We start from the raw sequence: 23,620 nt of genomic DNA, 5'->3' as shown, positions 1-23,620 counted from the left end.
GGAATCACCTGCCCTTGCCGGCCAAAATCACTGACGTATTAAAACCCTCCAGCAGTCTGCCTGCCCATATGCTCATATTAACTCGAAGAAAAATCCACTTCAGGCATCGTTTAGTTATTTGCAAGGCTGAAAATGCCTAACGCTTTGCTCACTTTGCGCACTCAAGTCAGTAATTGCGCACAGCCACCTCATGCCTTCATGATTATTCACCCTTTGTTCTAAGGCTTACTTAAAAAGTTTTGCTTTCACTTTGGATTATGTGGAATGCAGAAAGCAATAGCGTTGTCTCTATGTGCTCAAAACTTTTTCTCTGTCATTCTCAGCATCTTATGGTTCTTTCAACCTCTTCTCCCATGCTTGTAGCTCTGTCTCTCTCGTTCTTTCTCTTCCCATATTCCCCTCCCTATCTGCCGGTCTCAGCAGTAGATCCTCTAATCTCTTGCGCTCCGACGGTGCGGCACACGCTGGCCCGTCATGGGCCTACAGATGCCCTCTGTCCGTGGGAGCGCTTCCTGCGCAGGTGTGCAATAGGGGCAGGGGTCGCACAGTACACCATACAGCCATCTAGGCTGAAAGATTTGCCGAGGTACTCCTCATTCATCACCCAAACAGCGCTGGTCCAGATGCTACATTCAAACGGCCGTTTCATCCTAAAATGTATCTGTATCTACTCGCGTTTTACTGCCTTGATGGAATTTTGATAGTTGTACTGTTTTCTCATTGCTGGCATCTCTTAATCAAAGTTAATTGGCTCCAATTAACATATGTTAATTAATGATATTTACCTCAAATTAAAGGTATGAATGGTCCCAGAGGGTTTCCTGTTCATCCAATTAGAACCAATTAGCTGCAATTAACACGTGTAAATGAGACGCTATTGAGTCCAAAACAAACAGTGTGTAGCCGGTGCGATTCCCATGCAGTTTAACCTGAACTGTGCGTGTGTGTGTGGCAGCATAGTGGCGTGAGCCACTCATCACACACAAAACACACAAACACTGTTGAATGCACACATATACAAGCTCTGTTGGGCAATTTGGCAGGTCCGTGGCCAGGACTTCAAGCTTAGCCATCTGACACTTCTAAGCAGATTGCATTTATATGCATGTAACGTGAGGGGCCATGCGACTTCTATTATCTATATAATACAATTTCTGCATTAAAAACACTTAATTTATGTTATGACTTTGTGTAGTTTTTATATATATGGCATTTTTATATATTTAAGCCAGGCTGATAATTTACTAAACGTCTGATGCTTTTGTTAACGTAGGAAACTACGAAACTGTAAAAAGAGATCCTTTTAAAACAGCTGTTTATTCAATATGGGAAAATATGTGTGAAATATATTTGAATACGGTGTAAACAGGCAATGATAGCCCAAAGAACATAAGTTCATAAGAACAAAAGAGCAGCAGTTGCATAGATACGTATTATGAATCTTTCCCACCTCCATAGAGGAAAAAACTCATGGCAAAAAGGAAAAAGCATGCCACATGTATTCCAGACTGAGCCCTTTTAGCCACATATACCATTTACTTTAGAAAATTACATATTTTCCAAAACCAAACACTGAATTCTTTACCTGGGTATTAAGAATCGGGGGAAACCATTTCATGCTTCTTTCAGTCCATTTATACCACCTACAGCACCAGGGTACCAATAACCATGCAAGGTTGACAACAATAACCTCCATACTCTATTTCTTAATAGATGCAGATTATTTCACACTGGGCTTGAATAAGCGAGAGGGCCTTTTGAAAACAGCGCCGAGAGCACTCTAATCTGAGTTTGCAGTTTTTAGAGAATGTTGACAGCAATCTCCCCCGGCGTGGCGTGGTCGTGTCGCATTAGTCTCTAGATTTTACAGTGGAAATGGAGAACGCCTCCGATACTTACCATTGTAACAATCTGGGGTTTCTGAGCTTTGCGATGCATGGGGGAAGAAGCCGCTTTGTTACGTGATAACAGCGGAGGGGAAATGTGAGCAGAAAAGGCAATCCAAAGGGCTGAACAAATCTGGGAGAAGTATTATGGGATGGTAAACACGTCTGCTGCTAAGAGGCAATGGATTTGCTGTTTCTTATTTTGGGGACGTGCCGTATTTGGAGCGGAGCACAAAGGGTGGAAGGGCATCATGGGAAGGGGGGATTTCGGGGGGGTGTCTTGTTAGCACATATGAAAAAAAGAGGACAAAAAGCTAGCAAAATAGGGAGAAAGCATTCCGCTGTAAACCTAGATACAAACTAATTGAACAGCCTATGGATTTTTTGCACTTTTTACCATCCTCTTGATCATTCCCAGAGAGGCATGCAGGTGTCCTTTTTCCATAAGCACTGCTCACATACTGGACTTTGTGGTGTGGTTTGATAAAATTCTGTAGGGCAATCTATTTATTTTTGCATATATCAGTGTGGTCATATCAGTGTGATTATTACATTGATAATGCTTGTTTGTCATAATTTATTATGTAGACAGATCTTTTTACAAAAGCCATAAAATAATAATGATAATAATAATTTTACTGTAAAACAACCATCTAAAATTGATTAATTGAAATATACCGTAAAAGAGATTGAGATTGACACACAGCAGGCAGAAAAGACACATGCACAGATTCTCGGCAAAGCAATACATTATATTTAATGAAATATAGTCAAAGATGTATGCAACATTTGAAGATTTTTAAAAGAAAAAACTCACCATTTCTACCGCTAACTCCTTTTGCGTTGTAACGCCAGAATTCTGTGCACACAGAACCATAAATCCACATACATATTTCTCTTCTTACATTGTTGGATTCTACCATAATATTTCGAAAGCTCTTTGATAATCATTAAAACCATGCAAGTCAATCCGCTCACATTTTATTTACAATCAAATCCATTTCTGTTGTTGATCCATGGAAGATCCAAGAAAAAGCATCTAAGCCATTTAAAAGGGGAAAATCTTGGAAACACTGTGTGCAATATCAGATTGGCGCTCACGTGTTTTCGTGCTGCGTTAATTCTGCTCTCCATCTCCTGCACGGAGCAGCGAAGATCTACGGGGCTTTTCTGTGTGTGCAAAGCCGTTCTGCCAGTAATATTTTCAGTGTCTCAAGCTTACAGAGAATGAACTCTCACCCCTCCCCACTGCTGCCTCACAGAGATAAAACTTTCCACTTCCCTTTTTTTTCAGTAGAGAATTACACAAGGAAGTCGATAACACAGCCACAATCAGCTTTTACACAGAGGATTGGGCTCAGGTGAATAGCACGGGACTTCTCTTCAGGCTGACAAACAGACAGGAGCATACAGCACACCTGTGGGACTCATGAAGACCACTTCATTCCATTGTGGACATGACCAATGAAAAGAAATATCCTATCAAGTTGGCTTTTGTCTGTGCAGTGCTACAAGAGAGAGGTATTTGTCTGGATCCCTCATCGTGCTGAGGCTAGCTCAATTACATTATCGTGTGCCAAAGGTACTTCCGAGGAATGGTGTTGGCAATCAATCGGTCAATCTTTCAGTTGCGTATCTTGATGTTCTTTCCTGGGTCTGGAATCTTTGACAGCAGAGAACACCATATCCAATCATTTATCTCCTTATGTGCATGGACAGGAGTGGATATATCGTCGCTGTCCTGCCAAAACCTTGGATGTCAAAATTCACTGTTTTTCAGGAAATGTAAAAAACACTGTACTTTTTAAATGATTAAATATTTATTGGTTAGATAGCCTCATACAACCCAGTGACAAACATAAAGGCTGGCTAATAATAATGATTTATGGCAACAAAAAAATCACAAAATATGGAGATAAAAGGTTTCAGAAGGACAGCAAGTTCTTGGAATTTAAAATCTAAATTTAAAAGGTTGAAATTTAAATGAATAGTTCTCCTTCAAAATGAAAATTCCGTCATCATTTACTCACCCTGATGTCATTTTAAACTGTGTGATTTATGTGAAAAATGTGTGATTTTCTTTCTTCAGCAAAACACAAAAGATGATATTTCTACATAAAACCAATGCAAGTCAAAGGGGACCAAGGTTTTTTTGTTACCAACATTTTTCAAAATATCTTCTTTCATGTTCTGCAGAAGAAGTCATACATTACATTTACATTTAATCATTTAGCAGACGCTTTTATCCAAAGCGACCTACAAAGAGTTTAAGGAGCAATAAGCGATATGTCATACAGGAGCAATAATACAATCGGTGCCAATTCAAAGTGACTGGTTTCAACAAAAGCTAGACCACTACCTGTTGAGAGAAAGAGAGAGGGTTAGTGTTTCTTTTTTACAGGTTTGCGCGTAAAGAGAATGTGTAAATAATGACAGAATTTTCATTGTGAAATTAATTTTCATGTCCTTTAAGGCCTTGAAAAGTTTGTCATCTTATCCATCTGCTCATTCTCATCATCTAATTTTTCTGCTTTCTTTAAGAAATGCAAGCTGCAGGTTTTATGTCGGTCTAGCAAATGGAAATCCATGGACTAAGGAAGAAACAAGGTATCTATCAATTGTAGTAACACACACATACAGTACTTTAGTTATATAAGAGTCTATAATTCAATAGTTATTGCATATTGGGTGATACTTTAAGAAAGATATTCCGGGTCTAAAACAAGCCGAGCCTGGAGTTAATTAGACATCATTCCATCAGATACTCTGCACGCATAGAAATGCTATTTTGAATCTGTGAATTTGAATCTGTGTTGAATAAACAAAGTAACCCCAGCAATGCATTTGAGAAGATAGTGCCCCGGTGTATTAAATAGAACTTGATTCATTGAGCATCTCTCATTTGCAACACCCTGGAAACTCTGCAACTGTCTGTCCGTCTAACAGATAGTTATCTAGAAATTAAATGTGTATGAGATTTATATTCAGGCTAATGCACACACTTGCTGGTTGGTCTGATTGCCATTTAGTGAGACTGGTTGGGAAGGGAGAGGGACTATGAACCTGTGATGCTCTGATAGGGAATTCCTGCAGGCTTGATTACATCTAGGGCATGTTTGTCTTCCAGTAACAAGAATTACATGATTTGTTAGAAGGCCAGCAGCATTTGAGTATTAATTCCCACCCGCACTCCGAGGAGCGAGCTCTCTCTAGAGCAGGGAACACATATTAAAGAGCTAGGATATTTCACAACACAACAGCAGTCAATAAGACGCCATATACTGTGAGGGTCTCACGCATAGATCTTTTGCAAGCAAATGGGGAAATGCTGAGCGGGGCAGATACAATTTCTCAGATTCAAAGGTGCAATAAATTGTTTTTTCATCAATATATTTTTTTTTTAAAATGTCACATTCCCTGCCTTCAGGTTTAATTGTCTTTTTTTACAACGAAATTTTATGTCAAATTACACATAATCTAGCTGCAACTGGAAACCTGTGTTATGTGTTCTTATTCCTATTAGAGTGCACACAGGGGATTGTAACATTTAATTTACGTTAAATTAACCGAATGGTTAATCATGGAGATTAGTTTCACATGCTGTAATTTTAAGTGTCATTTAATATCACAGATATTGAGATAAAGCTTTATCACTAGAAGACTTGCATCTCCTGGTCACTCCTTATACCGCAGTATGTTCAGACTCACAGTCATTAGAATGCCTAGGGGTGTATGCTCTTTCAGTTGGTATTTTCAAACATAACATCTGCTCCAGCGGTCCCTGCCATCTAGACCCGGCACACTCGCAAACAGGTCAAGGTGGGTGCCATTCCCATGGCCCAACCGCCTGTCACCATGCCAGTGTGCTATTTACTGCCAGCAACCCCCCTATTCCGTCCTGCCCTGCCAGCTAGCAACTCAAGGGTGTGAAGATGCCAACAGCATGCTCTGCTGAAGACAAATCAGCTCCAGTCCCCCATAAAACACCCAGAGGTCATGACCTCTTCACCTTTTCATCCCATAACCACTAGCGTAGCACCTTCCCTCATCTCTGAGCCTGGCCCCCGCCATGCCTACCTGATGACCCACTCAGGCACGAGAAAATGGAGAAAAACAGCTCGAAAAAAGGTAGCGGTCTCATCTTAGCTCATCGTATAGAGAAAACTATTTGCATGCCCACTCTCTGTTACAGCACTTGGGACACAGTAGGAGGGAATATGAAAGTCTGTAGTCTGTGAGTAAAGCAGTGCAGATATCTCAACACACTGTATGACATGCAGAGATGAACTGCTGGTGTACAGTGGAGCAGCACCTCATTCAACTAATAGACCTGGAACAACAGGAGGCCAGCAGCAAAATGGCTTTCTCTGGCATTCTAAGCAGTGTATTGGCTTTTGTTGTCTGCTGAAAATACAGTACATTTTTTCGGTGCAACGTGCGCTATTTTCTTAGCTAGAGTTTTCTTCCATTCATTTCAACTTTTGTCCAAACTGAAATGATAGAAAAGGGGTCACTTCTCTTTATAGTTGGAGGGATTGGCTTTGAGAATCTTGATTTGGACCCCAGTGTTATTATCTATCAATTGTTTAGAGCCACAATAGACCTTTTGCATTATACAACAACAAAGCACATATAATACTAGCATGACAGGATTTGTGTGAGCATGTGCTATAAAGTTTAAAACATTTGACTCAAAAGTTCATTTTACTGTTTAAATGTTAGACTGTTATACCTGATAGAACACGAGTGGATGGACACTACTGTGGATACTCTACGTCATACAGTATACGACCCCCTTGTTCCTTATATAGCCAGAGTCAATGAAGATAATCCAGTCCTTAAAATAAACTGCCCCATTAAACTAAAATGTTACCTATATAACGAACTGAAAACGCTTGTTTAGATCCTGCATAATTTGGAGAGGATCCCTAGCAGAACGAGATGGTGCAAAATACGATTATTTACAGTGAATTATAATTTATTCAGACCAAGCATGCTGAACGAAACTCGGAGCGAAATGCATGCTCATTATTTATATGCAGTTAGTTATAAATTACTACCGCGTATTTCCATTCGAACCCGATGCTGCTGTGATGGTAATGACTAACAGTGAGGATATATGGAGGATGGCAAGGAATCCCTTTTGGAGTCTCATTATAAATCTCTTTAACTATTACTTTAACGCTGGCCGTATTGGTTTAAAAATGGTTCTGTAGGCATAGCCTATGTATCTCTGCTCGTTGAGAGCATCTTGCATTTATATGCTCTCGCTCAGTCTCGCGCCCGGCTCTAAATCCCAGCAGCGCGTGCTGACGTGAGGCATGCTGGGGCGAACGCGCTTTGCCTATGCATTAGCCATTCATTTCGTCTGTCTGACACCTCTCCAACATAAAACCGTACGGCGGAGGTAAAATATCTCTCTCCTGGCGAAAATAAAGCTTTGTCTCCCTCCTGATCTATAGGATATAAAATAAAGCCATGGCTTTGATGGTGGCTTTACCTTATGCAGGGCTTGCTTTTTGTGCACCCAAAAGCAATGAAGATGAATGAGGAGGGATTGCCAGGGCCTTGTCTCCCGTGGTCCTTTAGGATCCCCCCTTTTCCAGTGTTCGCTCCCAACTCTCGGTGAAGTTAGTCGGATTGCTTTATTTGGCATATTGATCCGAAGCAGCAGCCGAATGCTACGGGAAGTCGTGTGTCCGGTCTGTTCATATTTTCTGTTTCTAAACTTGCATTTTTGTCATTTGGAACGTTAATTATTTGTTTTGGTTATGCTGTGTTTTCGTGTTAAGTTGATATTCGTGCTTTATTAAGTTGTTGGCTGATTTGTCTACATGAGTGAAACGTAAAATCAACACAAAGGGAAATCAAGACTAGGGTAAATAGTTTCTTTATTAAAAGGACTGAAATGTAACCCTTTTTACAGTCGTCACTCGTTTGAGAGTCAATCGCCTTTTGGGGATTTGTAAGCTTTCAGTGCGTCACAATTGCATAGGCGTAGCCTATAAAGTAGGCTAAATATAAAGCTTAAAATATCTTTAGGACAGAAATGTCGAATAATTGTCTTTATAATAATTTTCAGCCACTGTGGATGTTTTAAATCAGATTTAGGTTGTTGATATCAGAAAACAGTGCTATAGGCCTACTTGTGCGCGCTCCTGGAGCTTCCGTGCAGAAATCTGCTCCTGTTTAGTAGCTATCTACAGATTTTCAGCCCACAGTCTGTCCCCTGAGCATTGCCCACTGCGCGATAATATCTCAAAGGGAGTGGTTATCACCACACATTATATTATAATCATTAGTGATCCTGGCCCTTTCACCCGCACTGCAGAATAAGCGCTGGGAACCATTAATCTAAACTAGAGCGACCACTCTCAAAGACTGCTCGTTTCCATTCTCGCCCAGCGGGGACTAATATCATAATTTGTCGTCACTGCTCTTTGGTTGGCTTTCTCTAATGACATAATGACGTAGGTTTTGTTGTAGAACTTTTTTTCAATGGTTATTGTGCCTATGTTTAAACCCCTTTTAACAAAACATGTTTATTTAATGTTGATTGTATATGCATATTTATATCCATTGGTGCGAAATATATAAAAAAGAGCAATCTTAGCTTTTTGACGTTGAGCTTTATTGGTAACACTTTACAACCAGGTTGTATTTATTAGCATTAGTTAATGCATTAGCTAACATGAACAATACTTCTAAATTTATTTTATTTCATGTTAATTTTAGCATTTACGATTTTTTTTTTACAATCAAAGGTAGTAACTGTAACGTGAACACTTAATTTAGTATTAACAAAAAAATAACAAATACTTCAAATCTATATTGCTCATTGTTAATTTATGTTAGCTAATATATTTACTAATGTTAACGAATCCTTATTGTAGAATTCTACTGTTTTATCTACTGTTTTATTTATTTTATAGCTGCAAACAAATGTTGAGACATTATGACCCGGTTTCACAGTCACCGTTTAGCTTAAGCCAGGACTATGCCTCAGTTGAATTAAGATATTTATGTCGCACTCGCTTTTATAAAAATGCCTTAGAAGAATACATTACTGGTGTGCATCTCGAGACAAATCAATGTCACTGATATTTTTTAAGATATTTCTGGGCAAGTTATATTCAGTTAAGACAGGGCAAACATTCATTTTAGTCTGGGACTAGCCTTAAGCCTTGTCTGTGAAACCGGGCCTATAGGTCAGACAGTTAGCGAACAAGTTTATATTTCATGTCTGAACACCATAAAATTACAATATACATTATTTTATATCCTAACCAGTGTGTAGTCGTCAGGTTAAAATCTGAATATAACAGCACCGTTTTATTTCATTTCTGGTCTGGAATGTCAGGCCGGTGCGTGTCTGTGTTTGATTATCGGCTTTAGGGGAGAAATAACAGCTGTTCCAGTGATAGGACTAGAAGAGAAGATCTATAACCCCAATCGAATTTCTCTCGCCAGTCGTCGACAGAGTTGGAAAGTCAGGAAAATGTTTATGTTAAGTTGTTGTTCAATATTGAAGCCGTTGGATTATGTTTGCTCTTTGGACTCTAATGAGCAACTTGGTGGAGTTCATTTGACTTGGTCTGTTTGCTGATGTAATCATTCCTGAACACGTTGTTTAAATAAACCATATTAGATTCGTTTATACTTCACATTTTCTTGTAATATTTCAGGTGAAGACGGGTATTGGACATTGAAGTTCTACTGTAAGGAATATAATTGCAGAGGTCTTGCTTCATTCGTCTTTGACCCCTAATCGGTTTGGACATGCTGTGGGTCCAGGTTTGGTCGCTGCGCATCACCTCACTGCGAGGTAGAGTGGAGTAGATTGACACAACGCAGTACTGGAGCGCCACACGCCCATTGTCCACACTGCGAAAATAAAGACATTCTCATGAAAACAAAGCAAGGCACACGCTTCATTGCAGTCATATTTAAATTGATCTATAAATTGTGACCTGTAAACACAAACAAACACCTCAAGTATGACATGGACTCATTATAGGCCATGCAGTGCTAATGTCTTAAATTATTTTTCGTGCATGTCAACGTTTTTAACGATTTTTCTTTATTAGATAATGTTGCCTTGCTTGGACCTTTGTCTGGTTTTTATTTTTTATGTGAATGTTGTTCTTGTTGTTGCATGGGAACCCAATAGACCTCTTTTGGGAGTGAGAAAGAAACACCAATGCACCACGATCGCAGAAAAAAAATCATACAATTACTCCATTTTAAAAATAATAAAAATCAGATGCAATAATATATTAACCATAATATATTTATATATTCGTTAAAATGTCAAATATATGGTGGTTCTCAGTCCCGTTTTTTACCTTAACCTATGCAATACTCTACCATATTTTTACTATACTACAGAGCACGTTACTAACACACATTTCAGGATAAAACGTGTAAACAAACAGGCAGTGGTGGAGAGCGACATGGAAGGGGGCCTGAGGCCCAGAGCCCCCCCTTTACTCGAGCTCATGGCTGTCCCGGTGCGCCAGATGATCAAAGCCCGAGTAAGGGGTAATATTTCTCACTTTATTACCGGAGTCACAGCGTGTCTGTATGGCCAACGATCACACACTGCTATGCCCACACTGCCTACCTGAGTTAATGTATCGTAGCTATATAGAATGGCTACATAGCTCGGCGAAAAAAATAAAACAAATACACTTAAAGCTAAATTACAACATTGTTTTGCTGCATTAAGCAGTTTGGAGAAATAACATTTTTAACGAATAATTAATAACAACGAGGTATAGGCCTAAATCAATAAGTTAATAAAATAAAGATTCCTAAAATGTGTTAACGTTTTTACATTTAATCTAAAGGATTCTATATTTTTGCGTGATCTGTGTAACGGGTTTTATTTTATTAAATTGTTTGTGAATGTGTTCATTAAATGTGAAAATCGGAAAGCCATCACTTAGCAAACTACTTCTAACAAAATAAGTGACTACAAATTTAAGATGATTTAATGATTTACACGAATACTAGTTTGCTTCACTGACAATTTTTTTTACGTTTAGCTTATGCAATAGGGTGAGTTCTACGAAATACCTGGTGCTAAGAGCATGCGTAATGCAGCGAGTGTGTTTGACAGACAGTTGGCTCGCAGTGGTGAGAATTTTTCGATCGATAGCTCCCTCTAGCATTGGCCCATCTCCAGACCAACCGGGTTTTTCAGATCGGACACTCGTCCACCTGACGATGCAACTGATTGAAAACGTTTTGTCCATCCTGGATGAGTCAGCAGGTCCGATTTTCAGAATCTACACATTTATAATTATGATTTTCCTTATTATTGGTGAAACTTAGATATACATATGGTTATTTAGGTTTTGCTCAATCTGGACTTTAACCGCGAAAAAATGATTACTTTGCCCAGATTTCTATTGATATAACCAATTGAATATACATTCTCTCAAAATCCCTCCAATAAATAAGCGCGCCTAACGAATAAGGCTGATACATGAATGAAAATCAACGAACAATAAAATTGAATGAATAAATTCCAAACGAATAAAGTCATGTCATGAAAGTCATAAAATGGCATAATGATGAACACAACAGCATAGAAAATATAATATGATGTAACTATTATTGTGGGGGTTTTTTTTGGTGTTGCAGTTGTACAAAAACAATAGCAATATTTTACATTAGAATTATTTTCAACATGACCAAAGCAGAAAAAATCGGTGTAAATTATTTGTTAATCTCCAAATTTACATATTTTCGTGCACATAGCAAAAGATAAACTGATCGTTTATTCCGTTTCGCCTTGTATTCCTAAAGTGCAGGCAATGATGTTAGTTGAAATAACCAGCAGATATTGCATGCCTTCCTAAATCAGTAAAAACACCAGAAGAGAAAAAGGAGCGGTGGTGGTCGCATAGACGACTGCAAAAGATGGAGTGTGTTCATCTTTTATCTGTTATTCTTCGTGGAACAACACATGTCATCAAAGGGTCCCACAGTCAAAGAGGAGCACTCCCTAGACGCTCATCGGCAGCTGTTTCTGTGTTGCAAGGCCCTGTGCTGCTATAGCGTGGACCAGACTCAATATGCCGTTTTACATGAGAAGTGGCCCATATGCACAAATGTTGCATGGTATTGATTCCAGATTCCAGACTGAAACGTTTGCACAATATATGCTGACAGAATATAAATAGCTAAGGGGCGCGTGAGTGTGTGTGCTTGCGCGCGTGTTATATGAGAGTGGCGAATAGTGTCAGTGTCACATATGAGGAAAGATATGAGGGTAGTGATATAAGATTAGTAAATCGTGTTCTTTAATGATCAGAAAATATTAACAACAAAATGATTGTAAAAATATATCAGAGTTCAGGTTAATGTGCATGCATACAACAAAAAATCTAGCCTACTTTTCATATTTGTAAATATGTATTATAAATGTTGTTACACAAAAATATCGCCTTAATTACAAAGTACACATTAGCTCAAAACATTCGAGATAAAGTAACATTCAGAGGTTGCCGACAAAATGCTGTCCATACAGGCTGCAATAAAAATAACCCACACAAGCTGACATTGTTCTAATATGAACCCTCGTATAATTATACTGTTCTTTTAAGACATTTTAATTATTGACTACAAATGAACTACAAAAAAACACGATGTATATTGTTAAAATCTGAAGAACGGACTTAACAGATCTAACTCAACACCATAAGGTGTGTGGGCCATTAGAAGCTGCTGAAGTGATCTAACATCCTGTAAAGTTTAGAGCCCTCATGTCTTTCACTTTCTCTCGTTTAACAAAGGACCAAAGAAGAGAGACGTGCTTAAGTGTCTTTTCGTTGATTTAATAAAGTAGTTAAAAGTTAAAAGCAATTGTCTGCTTGACTCCTTTATGCATCCTTTTTATGTAGCATTTTTAGGTTTATGCTTGTATTGTAAAACAGTTAGGAATAAATGTAGCATTAGTAAATAGAAAAGAAAGCAGCTGTGTTTAACTATAGTGACTAATAAAGTGCACGTCATTGAATAATGGAAAACATCGAAAACCATAAATCATATTAAAACAAACATAGTGAATTGTTTTTTAAATAAACTTATGATACACAACTTCTCAGAAACAAATGCTGCGTTGTCATGACATATCAAAAATCGGTCAAATAACTGCCTGCTTGCGCAGTTAACATCAACACAAAACGAAAAAGTTACAGCACGAACAGCATCCTTAAGACATACATTTCACAATTATACAGTTCCCGCGTGCATTCCTAGCTATACAGAAATATTGACATCCACCTATACATAAACAATGCGTACCTTATCAAATGGTTTTCTCGTTCCACGGCTCCGTCAGAATAGATGATTATTGTTAAGGAAAAAGACTTTCAGATTACGGTGGTCTGGTTTTCTGAGTCTCCACATTAACTAAGATATGACAGTTTCTGGGATTTTTGACAATTGGTGTCTTCTGTTCCCTATAAATAGCGCAGAGTGTGCCGGTAAAGCGGTGAGGGGATATCTAATGGTTACTTGAACGGAAAGGCGCTGATTGGCCCCGGTCTTGCGTGACGTCAGGAGGCTGTGAATAAGGTTGGCTCGTGTGCTTTCAGGAACATGCAGAACACCGGAGGCTGTTCGGGGAGCGTCATCAGTCCTGCAACGAGATGTCACACACGTCCTGTTCATACTAGCATCTTTCACATCTTCTATCTTACTGAGGAAACAGCACGTTACAGAGGGAGACGCGGTTTTCTAAGCGTTGATATTGTATCTTTCAGAGGGACCTAAACAGTGGATACGTGGACATGGTAAAGTGCACTGTGATGTGTCTGATAGGCTCGCATGTGTCGTGTGCCAGTTCTGTCCAAGATCGGTTGCAATAGATGCTTGCTTATGAAAGACTTTAATATCATCTTCACCAATGCTTCATCTTATTGACAGCGACGACGTGCTTATGCGCAGCGATGTCATCTTTGTAACCAACGAACAGTTGGTGTTTTGAAAATTTTCTCTATGCTGGCTTCATTGCTTCATCTGAAGATTTGGTTGAATGGAAGAGGATGAGAAATAATGACTGACAACTGAAGCACTACCTCTTTTACCATCTTAATTTTGGACCGCTACAGGTTTTCGCGTTGATCATACACACAAGTGGTGAATATTTTTAAAACTTCTTGATATTTTTGAGAAGACTTTCAAGAAGACTTTCAAGGGACTTGGAGCATCCTTCGGTTTTACAACTCCTTTCTTCTCTCTTTTGAAAGAGATAAAGTAGGAACTGACTCTAGTTGTGGTCACCACGGCAGTAACTGTGGGAGCAGATCCAAAGACGATGGTCCACTGTGCGGGCTGCGAGAGGCCTATATTGGACAGGTTTCTCCTGAATGTTCTGGACAGAGCATGGCACATTAAGTGCGTACAATGCTGCGAGTGCAAATGTAACCTAACAGAGAAATGCTTCTCTCGAGAAGGGAAACTATATTGCAAAAACGACTTCTTCAGGTAAGTTTGCGTGAATTCGGATCATTATTTGGATTTATTGCTGTGAAAATGTAAATATAATAGTTCCGTGCTTCAAAGACTGGTATAATTGTTTACAAGATTAATACAATACTAACAATAATAAAATTAAGTATATGAAAATATTTTTTTTATTTTCATACACCGGTCATATAAACTTAAAAATATAAATAACCCCCTAAATTTTTATAAAAACATAATATGGTTAAATGAAGCTTTCATGTACTGGAAAGAAATAAAATACATCACTTTTAGACTGTGATAAACATACAACAACACAAGTTTATTTATAATGCTATTTAAACTTGCTAAAATCACCTCTGTACTTAACTTGTAAAAATTACATCATTCTTGGTGTTTGCACATAACATCCAAGTATGAATTCTGAATTTACATTCAACAAAGTGTGATCCCTGTATTGTCAACAAGACTGACTTGTTTGATTCTTTGATTAGGGCGCCCATTAATTAAATGCTTGTTAATTTGAATTGTTATGCAAAATGACGCGCAGATACACTAATAGACTGTGTACTCGTCCGCAGCAAGGGTTTTAAGGAAATCACACTTTGTTTACAACGAATGGCAGCCAGGGAAGCCGCAGGGATCAATGCTTTGCCAGGGTAGTTGAAAGTGTAACGCGGCCCAGTGGCAGGCTGTCTGCTCAGTCGCGTGTGTTTGCAGTGGTTCGAGTTAAGATGTGATAAGTGGATTTGAATAATAAACGACTTTGAGATGGAAACCCTCAGACAATGTAATCACAGACTCGGAATCCACAATCTGTGTAGAGAATCAGAATACACATTATTTGTCACAATTAAGTGGTGGGTATTTACTGCAGTAGTGTTTGTGCACGGAATGCACTTGTCCTTTTGTTATGTGTGATTATGAATGATGTTTTAATACACGTTAAATGCGCCCTCACTGTGCGCATGTTTTCAGTTGCACGCATACATCCAATACAATAGTAGGCTACCTTAAAACGAGTATAATTTATAAAATAAACAATGCATCTAAAATTATTCATTGGTTTGCATTAATATTGCATTGACATTAACAACTAACAAAAATTATTTTGTGATACAAATATTCACAAAACAACAGGTCATTTACACACAATTTTAGACACTATATTTTAGAAACGTTGTTAATCCCTTTGTCCTGGTCTGAGGGTCATCATAAATTATTTCACGCTATTTTTTCCTGTTGTTTTATGGTGGCAGTAAACTTATTTTTATTTTTTGCTCTCATCTCCCATTTTCAGGCGCTTTGGAACAAAATGCGCTGGTTGTGCTCAGGGGATCTCGCCGAATGACTTGGTCCGGAGGGCACGCAGCAAAGTGTTTCATCTGAACTGCTTCACGTGCATGATGTGTAACAAGCAACTATCCACAGGGGAGGAATTGTACATCATAGACGAAAATAAATTTGTCTGTAAAGACGATTATTTAAGCAGCACAAACGGAAAAGACACCAATCTTCTATCAGGTGAGTAAAAATGACGAAATAATATATATTTGTATTGCTATTGTATATTTGTTTTGCACACGCGTCTATATATACCTTGTATACTTTACTTTATAAAATATATAAGGTTCGTTTAAAAAATAAAATAAAGGTACGATTTTTATAATATCATGGAAACGATGGATATCCAAATCTTCGATTCGATTAATTATTTCTATAGTAAAGTGGTAGAAATTGTGAAAAATAGACCATCCATATAATGATTAGAATTTTTTTCTGCTGTATGAATTTTGGGGCCTATTGCAGAGCAAGCACTGACAACGCTTTTATTAATAAGTATTTTCATTGCTGTAGACTACTGCATTGTAATTTTAATAACAGCTCTACTACAATTTAAAGAATTAGTTTCATCCTTTTTTATTGATTATTCTTTTTTCTTTCTTTTTATTAAATTCTTTTTTTTAATCTTTTTTTTATTAATTTTGCATTCCATTGTTTAGTGTCTAACACTTCGGTCCCCATGCCTAATTCTGAGATTTTTATTTCGACTCCTTGTCCCCGACGGGTCTTTCCCCCCATTCAGTTACAGCTTGCAGTGATCCTAGTTTATCGCCAGATTCTCAAGACCAGCTACAGGACGATGTCAAGGACGCAGAAATCGCTAACCTATCGGACAAAGAAACCGGTAATAATGAAAACGATGACCAGAATCTCGGAGGGAAACGAAGAGGACCGCGTACCACCATTAAAGCAAAACAACTGGAGACATTGAAAGCGGCATTCGCGGCAACCCCCAAACCAACGAGACACATAAGGGAGCAACTGGCGCAGGAGACGGGACTCAACATGCGAGTTATTCAGGTACACGAACAAATGATTTCAGAAAACAGTTTACATTGCTGCTTGGGCGGTAAATATAATATTTTAAATAATGTTGTTGACAAACATAATAAGATTGTGTTTGTGTGCGTACGCTCTTATGTAGTCAACTGTTCCATAAAAAGTTTCATGTGGTACAAGTTTCTCGTCTTGGATGTAATCTCCCCATGTGATAAAAAAAAGCAGAAGCGCACCTTCGTTTTGCGTACCCCTTTCCAATCCTTGAGGCAAGGCTATGTGAATTAAAATGAGGACAGTTTTGCTGGCATCTGTAATATTTGGAAGTAACATTTATATGGTTAGCCTTTTTATACTTGACTCGAGAGATAGAGAGGCACGCCAGCTGGCATGAGACTGGTGAGAACGATGGGAGTCTTGGCAACGCCGCGCCATCACGTTTTGCGACCACATTTAGACATGCTGTGACGGTTCTCAGTCAAGTGGAAACGCAGAAATCTGTCCCTGTGTCTGTCAAAGTACCTCATACTAGGTGGTTTTCTCTGAGAAATTGAGAATCGATCCTTGTTTTTTGTCGAGCGAGCGTTGGAACTATGAGAGCACAGCCAAGGCGAATATGTGCTTCATTTAACTATCCACACAAATATGGGATTTGTCAGCATCGTTTCTGGCCCACTTCATTTTTTCGGGTTGACAGATCCGATGAGAACAAAGATAAAGCAAAATCGTCGTAAAAACAACAATAGACTGGTGCTGTGGATAATGTCTTAAAATGAGAAGACTGGGTAGAAAGGGTTGAGATTAATAGAGTGTCGAGGTTAGATATTTAAAGCCATCAGAGTAAACTGTAATTTGCAAAAGGAATTCAAGGGTGGATATATAGATTACGAAATAATAACTGCATAGAGCCGGTTAACATATCGGTAACAACCCTCCTATTAAGTATTAATTAGAGATTTGAAGTCCCCGCTGCTGCCCCCTCAGTCGGAGTAAATGGAGGGTTAAAAGATCATTAAAGTGAGGTTAGATCCGACTCTCTAAAAGTGACGGTAATTAGGAGTAATCTTGTAACTACAATACGAATGTATTCGGTCACTTCACAGGCCTACCTCAAGACGATGTGAATATACAAACGAATTTGTAAAAATCGTAAAATTGACTTGTAAACATTACGTCAGAACTTCACGCTGTTACAGTGTCCACAGCAATAAATCATTTCTAAACGTCTAAAATGGTATCGAACATTTTATATATATCAAATCAGAACTATCACATACATTTTTCGTTATTTCCTTAAAATATTTTTTGCCACAATTATTTTCATATTTCATAATCCGCAATTTAATTTCATACTCCCAATACAAAAAAACACATGAACAATGCGCACTGAATTTACAGTGCTAACAACGTTTAGAAAAAATATACATCTGTATTTTTTTGGTAAAATAAATTTCCATTATTTGTCTATTTGCACCAGGTATGGTTTCAGAACCGGCGGTCCAAAGAACGGCGCATGAAACAGCTGAGCGCGCTCGGCGCGAGGAGACACGCCTTCTTTCGCAGTCCGAGAAGAATGCGAACACTGGTGGACAGACTCGAACCTGGAGAGTTAATCCCAAATGGCCCGTTTTCATATTATGGAGGTAAGAGCTGATGGTTTCTCTCTCACATGTTTGTCTAAAATATGTTTCCTAAACGCTGTTTTCATTTGTTACGCCTTTCTGAGACGCCTTTGATGACTGCTAGTCAATAAATAAATAGTGGAGTTATACGACACAGATGCCGGATTTCAGTAAATTATTAGCTCGTATTTTCAGTTTTAAATGCTCAGCATTATGAATATGAATGCGATATTTTTTATTTGCGTTTGACAGTTTCGTCTGTCTTAACCACAATTCCGATATTTTATTTAGTTTGTTTATACTTCAGTTTATATTTTCAATGAAACATTGTACATTATTCGCTTATTAATATAGCAAGAAATCACATCCACTCTTAAAAATAAGAGTTTAAAAGGTTAAATAAGGCAAAAGATTGTTCTTTTAAGACCCCCTAGTGGAATTGTTTTTGGGGAAACAGAAAGAGTTTTTCTATGGCATTGCTATGAAGAACCCTTTTAAGCACTTTGGTAATGATGTAATGTCTCATTATATTACATTTTAAATATAATAGATACGCCCTTTGTATATAAAACAAAGCAGTTATTGATATGTTTTATGTGCAGCAGTTCAGATAAAGGAGAATTCTTCTCACTGTAATTAGCGTTTTAACATTTGCAATTCAAGTGCACATGTTACATGGCCATGTAAAGTGCCATAATTTTACAAACAATACAGGCTATATATTTTATGTATTATTAGACAATATTTTTTTCCGCGCATTGTTTCTGAACCTAATTGTCTGAACCATTTTTTATGAATTTGCAGATTATCAGAGCGAGTACTATGGTCCAGGAGGGAATTATGACTACTTTCCCCAAGGCCCACCATCTTCACAGGCCCAAACTCCCGTAGACCTCCCCTTTGTCCCGTCATCAGGACCCACTGGCACCCCACTAGGGGGCATGGAACATCCTATCCCTGGCCACCATCCATCTAGTGAAGTACAGCGCTTTTCAGATATCATGTCTCACCACCCAGGTGACTCGCCCAGTCCGGAGCCAGGGATACCAGGACCCCTGCACATGTCTTCAGATGTTTTTGGACCCAGTCCCTCCTTCACATCCCTCTCTCTCAACGGCAGCGGATACAGCAACCACCTCTCTCACCCTCCGTCAGAAATGAACGAGGGCACAGTCTGGTAGCTTCTGTGAACGGACATTTTGGTAGACAGAAATTATGATAAACAGAGGAGGGAGGAACAGGGACACAAATGGTTATCATTTTTGTTCAGTTTTTTTTCTTTTCATGTCTTGTCAAGTACAAAGAACAGCAGAAGGCAGCATGGCCATTGACATTTCTCTTCATGAACTTATTGTGTTGATGTTCCGTTTCCTTCGTTTTCTTATCCCTCTGAATTAAAGTCAGTACTCAAGAAGAGAAAGAAATGATACTGATACTGTTGACCCAGTCGCTGTATGAACTCTGCTATGAGGCTTAGCACAGCAGTGTCCCTCCATAGGCTCAATACATACCGCTGGTTAAATCGTCACTCTAAAAACAGTGATTGTAACACATTAACAGCGTTAGCTACTGTCAGAGACTTGTCAGCTTTACAGAGAATCACCCAAGGCGGCTGATCTAACACTAACCTGCAACGTTGACTCCAGGAAAGATCTAAGCCGTCAGACTAATTTATTTATTTGAAAACTCCTCAGACCTCCTTGCCTTTCAAGGCTCTGCCATACTGACACTTAAACAACCTTTTCAACACTAAATATGTTTCTGAAGGCCAGGGAGAAAAAGCTTTTTTTCTTGTTCTGGACATTCTTTTTTTCCCAAGAATTCCACCAAATCCGAAGAAGTTAGCCTTCAAAAGGCAAATGTTACAATTCGTATGGATGGTGAACCCTTTATTTAATGGAAGAGAACTTGAAACGTTGATAAATGAAGTCTACCTTCTAAAATTATTTTAACAAGGGTCTGAAAGGGGCATAGAACAGTCAACTGTTTACGTAATATATTTAATTCAGGAGTAAAAGTATCAACCATGATTTAGAACCTCTTGATCCAGAAGAAAATGTTCCAAGCAACCAACCAAACTTTTGTATTAATTTTATTTATATTGTATGATGAAAAACAAGTTTGCTGGGGTTGTGGTTCACTGTGCTAGTTTGTACAAAATGTTGTTTACAAAAAATGGAAAAAAGGAAAAAAATACAAGTAGACAGTTGCCAAATAAAAACATAGCACAAATACTGTAAAAGTGCTTTGCACCATTATCCGCAGAACGTGTTGAAACAAAGTGTAAGTGTTTAAAAAACAATAAGAAGTATTTACTTCTTAATTTTTTTAGTCTGCTGAAAAAAGATTCACAAATTGTTAATATAACATACTTAGACCTACAAGTTTTATTTTTGTGTCTTTAAAGGAAAATTCAAACTATTGAAATTGATGGTCAAATGTGCAGCGAGCAGCTGCTACTTTCTTTAAATATCAAATTCTCATGGTATGTCTTTTATTGTTCTAATAAACCTAAGCTTACGTGACCTCCAGTGCATATTAGACCATTCACTGTATAAATATAACATGTTGAACAAATTTGTGAGTTTTTAATAAAATTAGAAAATATAATATTTGGATGATAGGTGCTCTTCCTTGGACTAGCTGAAATTGATGTTATAAATACAAGAAAAACATGGGATTTTACATGTCTCGAGATGTTCTGTTTAGCATTGTGGTTAGATTGAAAGAAATATTTACCACTGCCTCGCGAGTGTGCCACTCTTGCTTAAAAATGTATAGAAGATTGTATTGGCTGCTAGCTATTCCTACAACATTTTTGTAAAATCCAGTTCGCTGTCCTTTTAGTATGGCTAAACTACTAGAATGATATGGAAATATTTACAAAAATTCTTCTCTGAGAGTTCAAGATGAAGTTAAATCGCACCTTTGTGTTAGCGTTATATATACTTAGATTATTGTTGCTTTTCATGTTTTACACTTTTAGTATGCTGTGGGAATTTTGGCCTCTGATGATAGTAGGATTTGACTTTAGCGCAAGCCGGGTTAGAAGTCATGTAATATTAATGACTATTTATGATCATTATGTACATTTATGTACAACTGATATATCTTTTTAGAAAAAATATAAGTAAAAATCTTTCAAAGAAAAGAAAAATGACATTCTTTAAAAAATATCGTAGTTTCAGTGAAAATCAAGTTGCCTGGCCAAAATAATATTTTTTGCCCAAAGCTAAGCTTTTCTAAATGATTTAATGGCAAACAGAATTTAACTGGCGACATCAGATATGCAGAGCAACACCACGCCATCTGAGACAATAGCTAGAATTTCTGAAGAGACAAACCAATCACTGAACTGATCTCATATCATATCTCAATTCAAAGATGACAAAACAGTCAAATGAGATTTAGCGATTCAAATCTCTTTGGGGAACGTGTATGTGTGAGAAGAGGATGCTTCACAGGTACAGAGGCAGGCAAAACGGGCATCAAATTGAGCCAGCTATCTGCGGGAAAGGCCTTTATCTCATTGCAGTGTGTGGTTTTAGCGTGAAGGAGCCCGAAGTGCCCCTGTTGCACCCAGCACATAATCCACTATGAATTAATCATGGTCCTGAGAGTTAAACAGGCCTGGGGGCCCTCCTGAGCCCGAGGCTTAACCACAATGCTGACTCCACTCTGTCACCCAGGAGGCCAAAGCTCTTTAAATTCAAATCTCTTATTGATTGAACATTGACTATTGGTTCGGACTGACCTTGTCAATACATTAAATATACATGTTTTATGTTTTTATAAATACAGTTTTTCACAGGATTTAAATGCAGGCATGCATCCCTTCAATGTCAAAGTTTGTTTTTGGCGTGGATGGGTGGTGGTATCTTTATGCTTTTATTTATTCCCAAGTTTTTCAACTTGCCATATTAAAACAATCTTGTAAAAACCTACTGGCAAAGTGAAAACCTAAGAACTCTACTGCACTCAATCAGCGCTTGCAATGACCCTAACACTTGTGCTATTGCTTTTATTACATGTAACAAAAATCAAAGATATTTTAAAAACCATTACTCATTTTCATTCTGACAAAAGAAGAAACTAACTTAAATTTAAAACTTTAAAATGTAATGTTATTTTATCATACGATGTCCAGTGAAAACTAAGGCGAGATCTTAATTGCTGTCTATAATTTTCTTGAGCACACACCAACAAGACGTCTTTTGTCTTTACAGTCAATGTGTACTGAAGTCAATACAATGCACAGTTCTTATTTAATTTTTTTACTGTTCCAAGGTAATATTCAGATATTCAAGAAAAGGTGTCCCCTATTATAGATCTTGGAATTAGTAGTCGAATATTTTTTTGTTGTAGAGGAAATTCTAAGAAATCATGTATTAAAAATAGAGTAGAGACATATAATTTTGCTAAGAACACAAAGGACATTTTGCAGATTTAAACACTAACATAATTTTGTTGAGCGTTTCTACTCAGGATAACATGACAGAATATACTAGATAATGATCAGAATGTTGAATATAATCTGATATCTTTTGCAATATGATTTCTCCATATCAAATAAATGAGGAAAGATAAAGACTAATGGGATTACAACGATTTTACCTGCAAACCATATAAATTTATCATAGCATAGCAAATTATATTTGTAAGGTTATACGCATGGCCTTTTCCATTGAGTGTATGTGTTTTTAGTTAGTTTTATTTTATTTGTTGTTTATCTGTTTATTTGTCCTATGTTTTGCCATTTGATAGCCATTTAAACGTGCAATTACGCACTGAAAACCAATTGGGGTCATATTAAACACTTAGGTCCTGATAACGACAGTATTTTTAGTATTTCTTTAGCTATACACACACACCCAGCACATGACAGATGTGCTTTATCCCATTAGAAGATGGACATTGATCTTTTATTTTGTGTTTTATTGCACACAAAATATTAATATATTGCGATTGCTAAAGTGGACCTTAACTTATATTGTACATTTACATTGCTTTTGTCTGATTTGTTTGTCTGTAATTGCTCATTTGTTCTTTTTATGATACACAATGAATACTGTTTACCCAGAGACATCACTTGTGTTGCATCATAAAAGTATTTGTGTAAAAGTAATGTGTAACTGCTAATCACTGTAACAAGCTGAATTGTAGAGACTTTACTTCAGTTTGAATCTGCCATGTATCTACATTTCCTCAAAAAGAGTTTGCAGTGTCTACATTCAGATATGTGTCTACAGCATTTCTGAAGGGGTCCAAAATGGCAGTAGTCACCCAAAACAAATG

General features: G+C 37.8%; 1 protein-coding gene across 1 annotated transcript; it reads left to right on the top strand.

Annotated features, from left to right (window-relative positions):
* Positions 1–13,503: 13,503 nt before the first annotated feature.
* lhx1a (LIM homeobox 1a) lies at positions 13,504–23,388 on the top strand. Its single transcript, XM_057351480.1, has 5 exons — positions 13,504–14,384; positions 15,664–15,887; positions 16,450–16,727; positions 18,181–18,346; positions 19,130–23,388. Exons 1-5 carry the CDS (start codon positions 14,215–14,217, stop codon positions 19,504–19,506), a joined length of 1,215 nt encoding a protein of 404 aa, XP_057207463.1. The 5' UTR covers positions 13,504–14,214; the 3' UTR covers positions 19,507–23,388.
* The last annotated feature ends 232 nt before the right edge of the window (positions 23,389–23,620 follow it).

Source organism: Triplophysa rosa, linkage group LG14, assembly GCF_024868665.1.
Source record: "Triplophysa rosa linkage group LG14, Trosa_1v2, whole genome shotgun sequence".
Classification (NCBI taxonomy): Eukaryota; Metazoa; Chordata; class Actinopteri; order Cypriniformes; family Nemacheilidae; genus Triplophysa; species Triplophysa rosa.
Note: the sequence above shows the minus strand (reverse complement) of the source record. Positions and strands in the feature narration are given on the sequence as shown.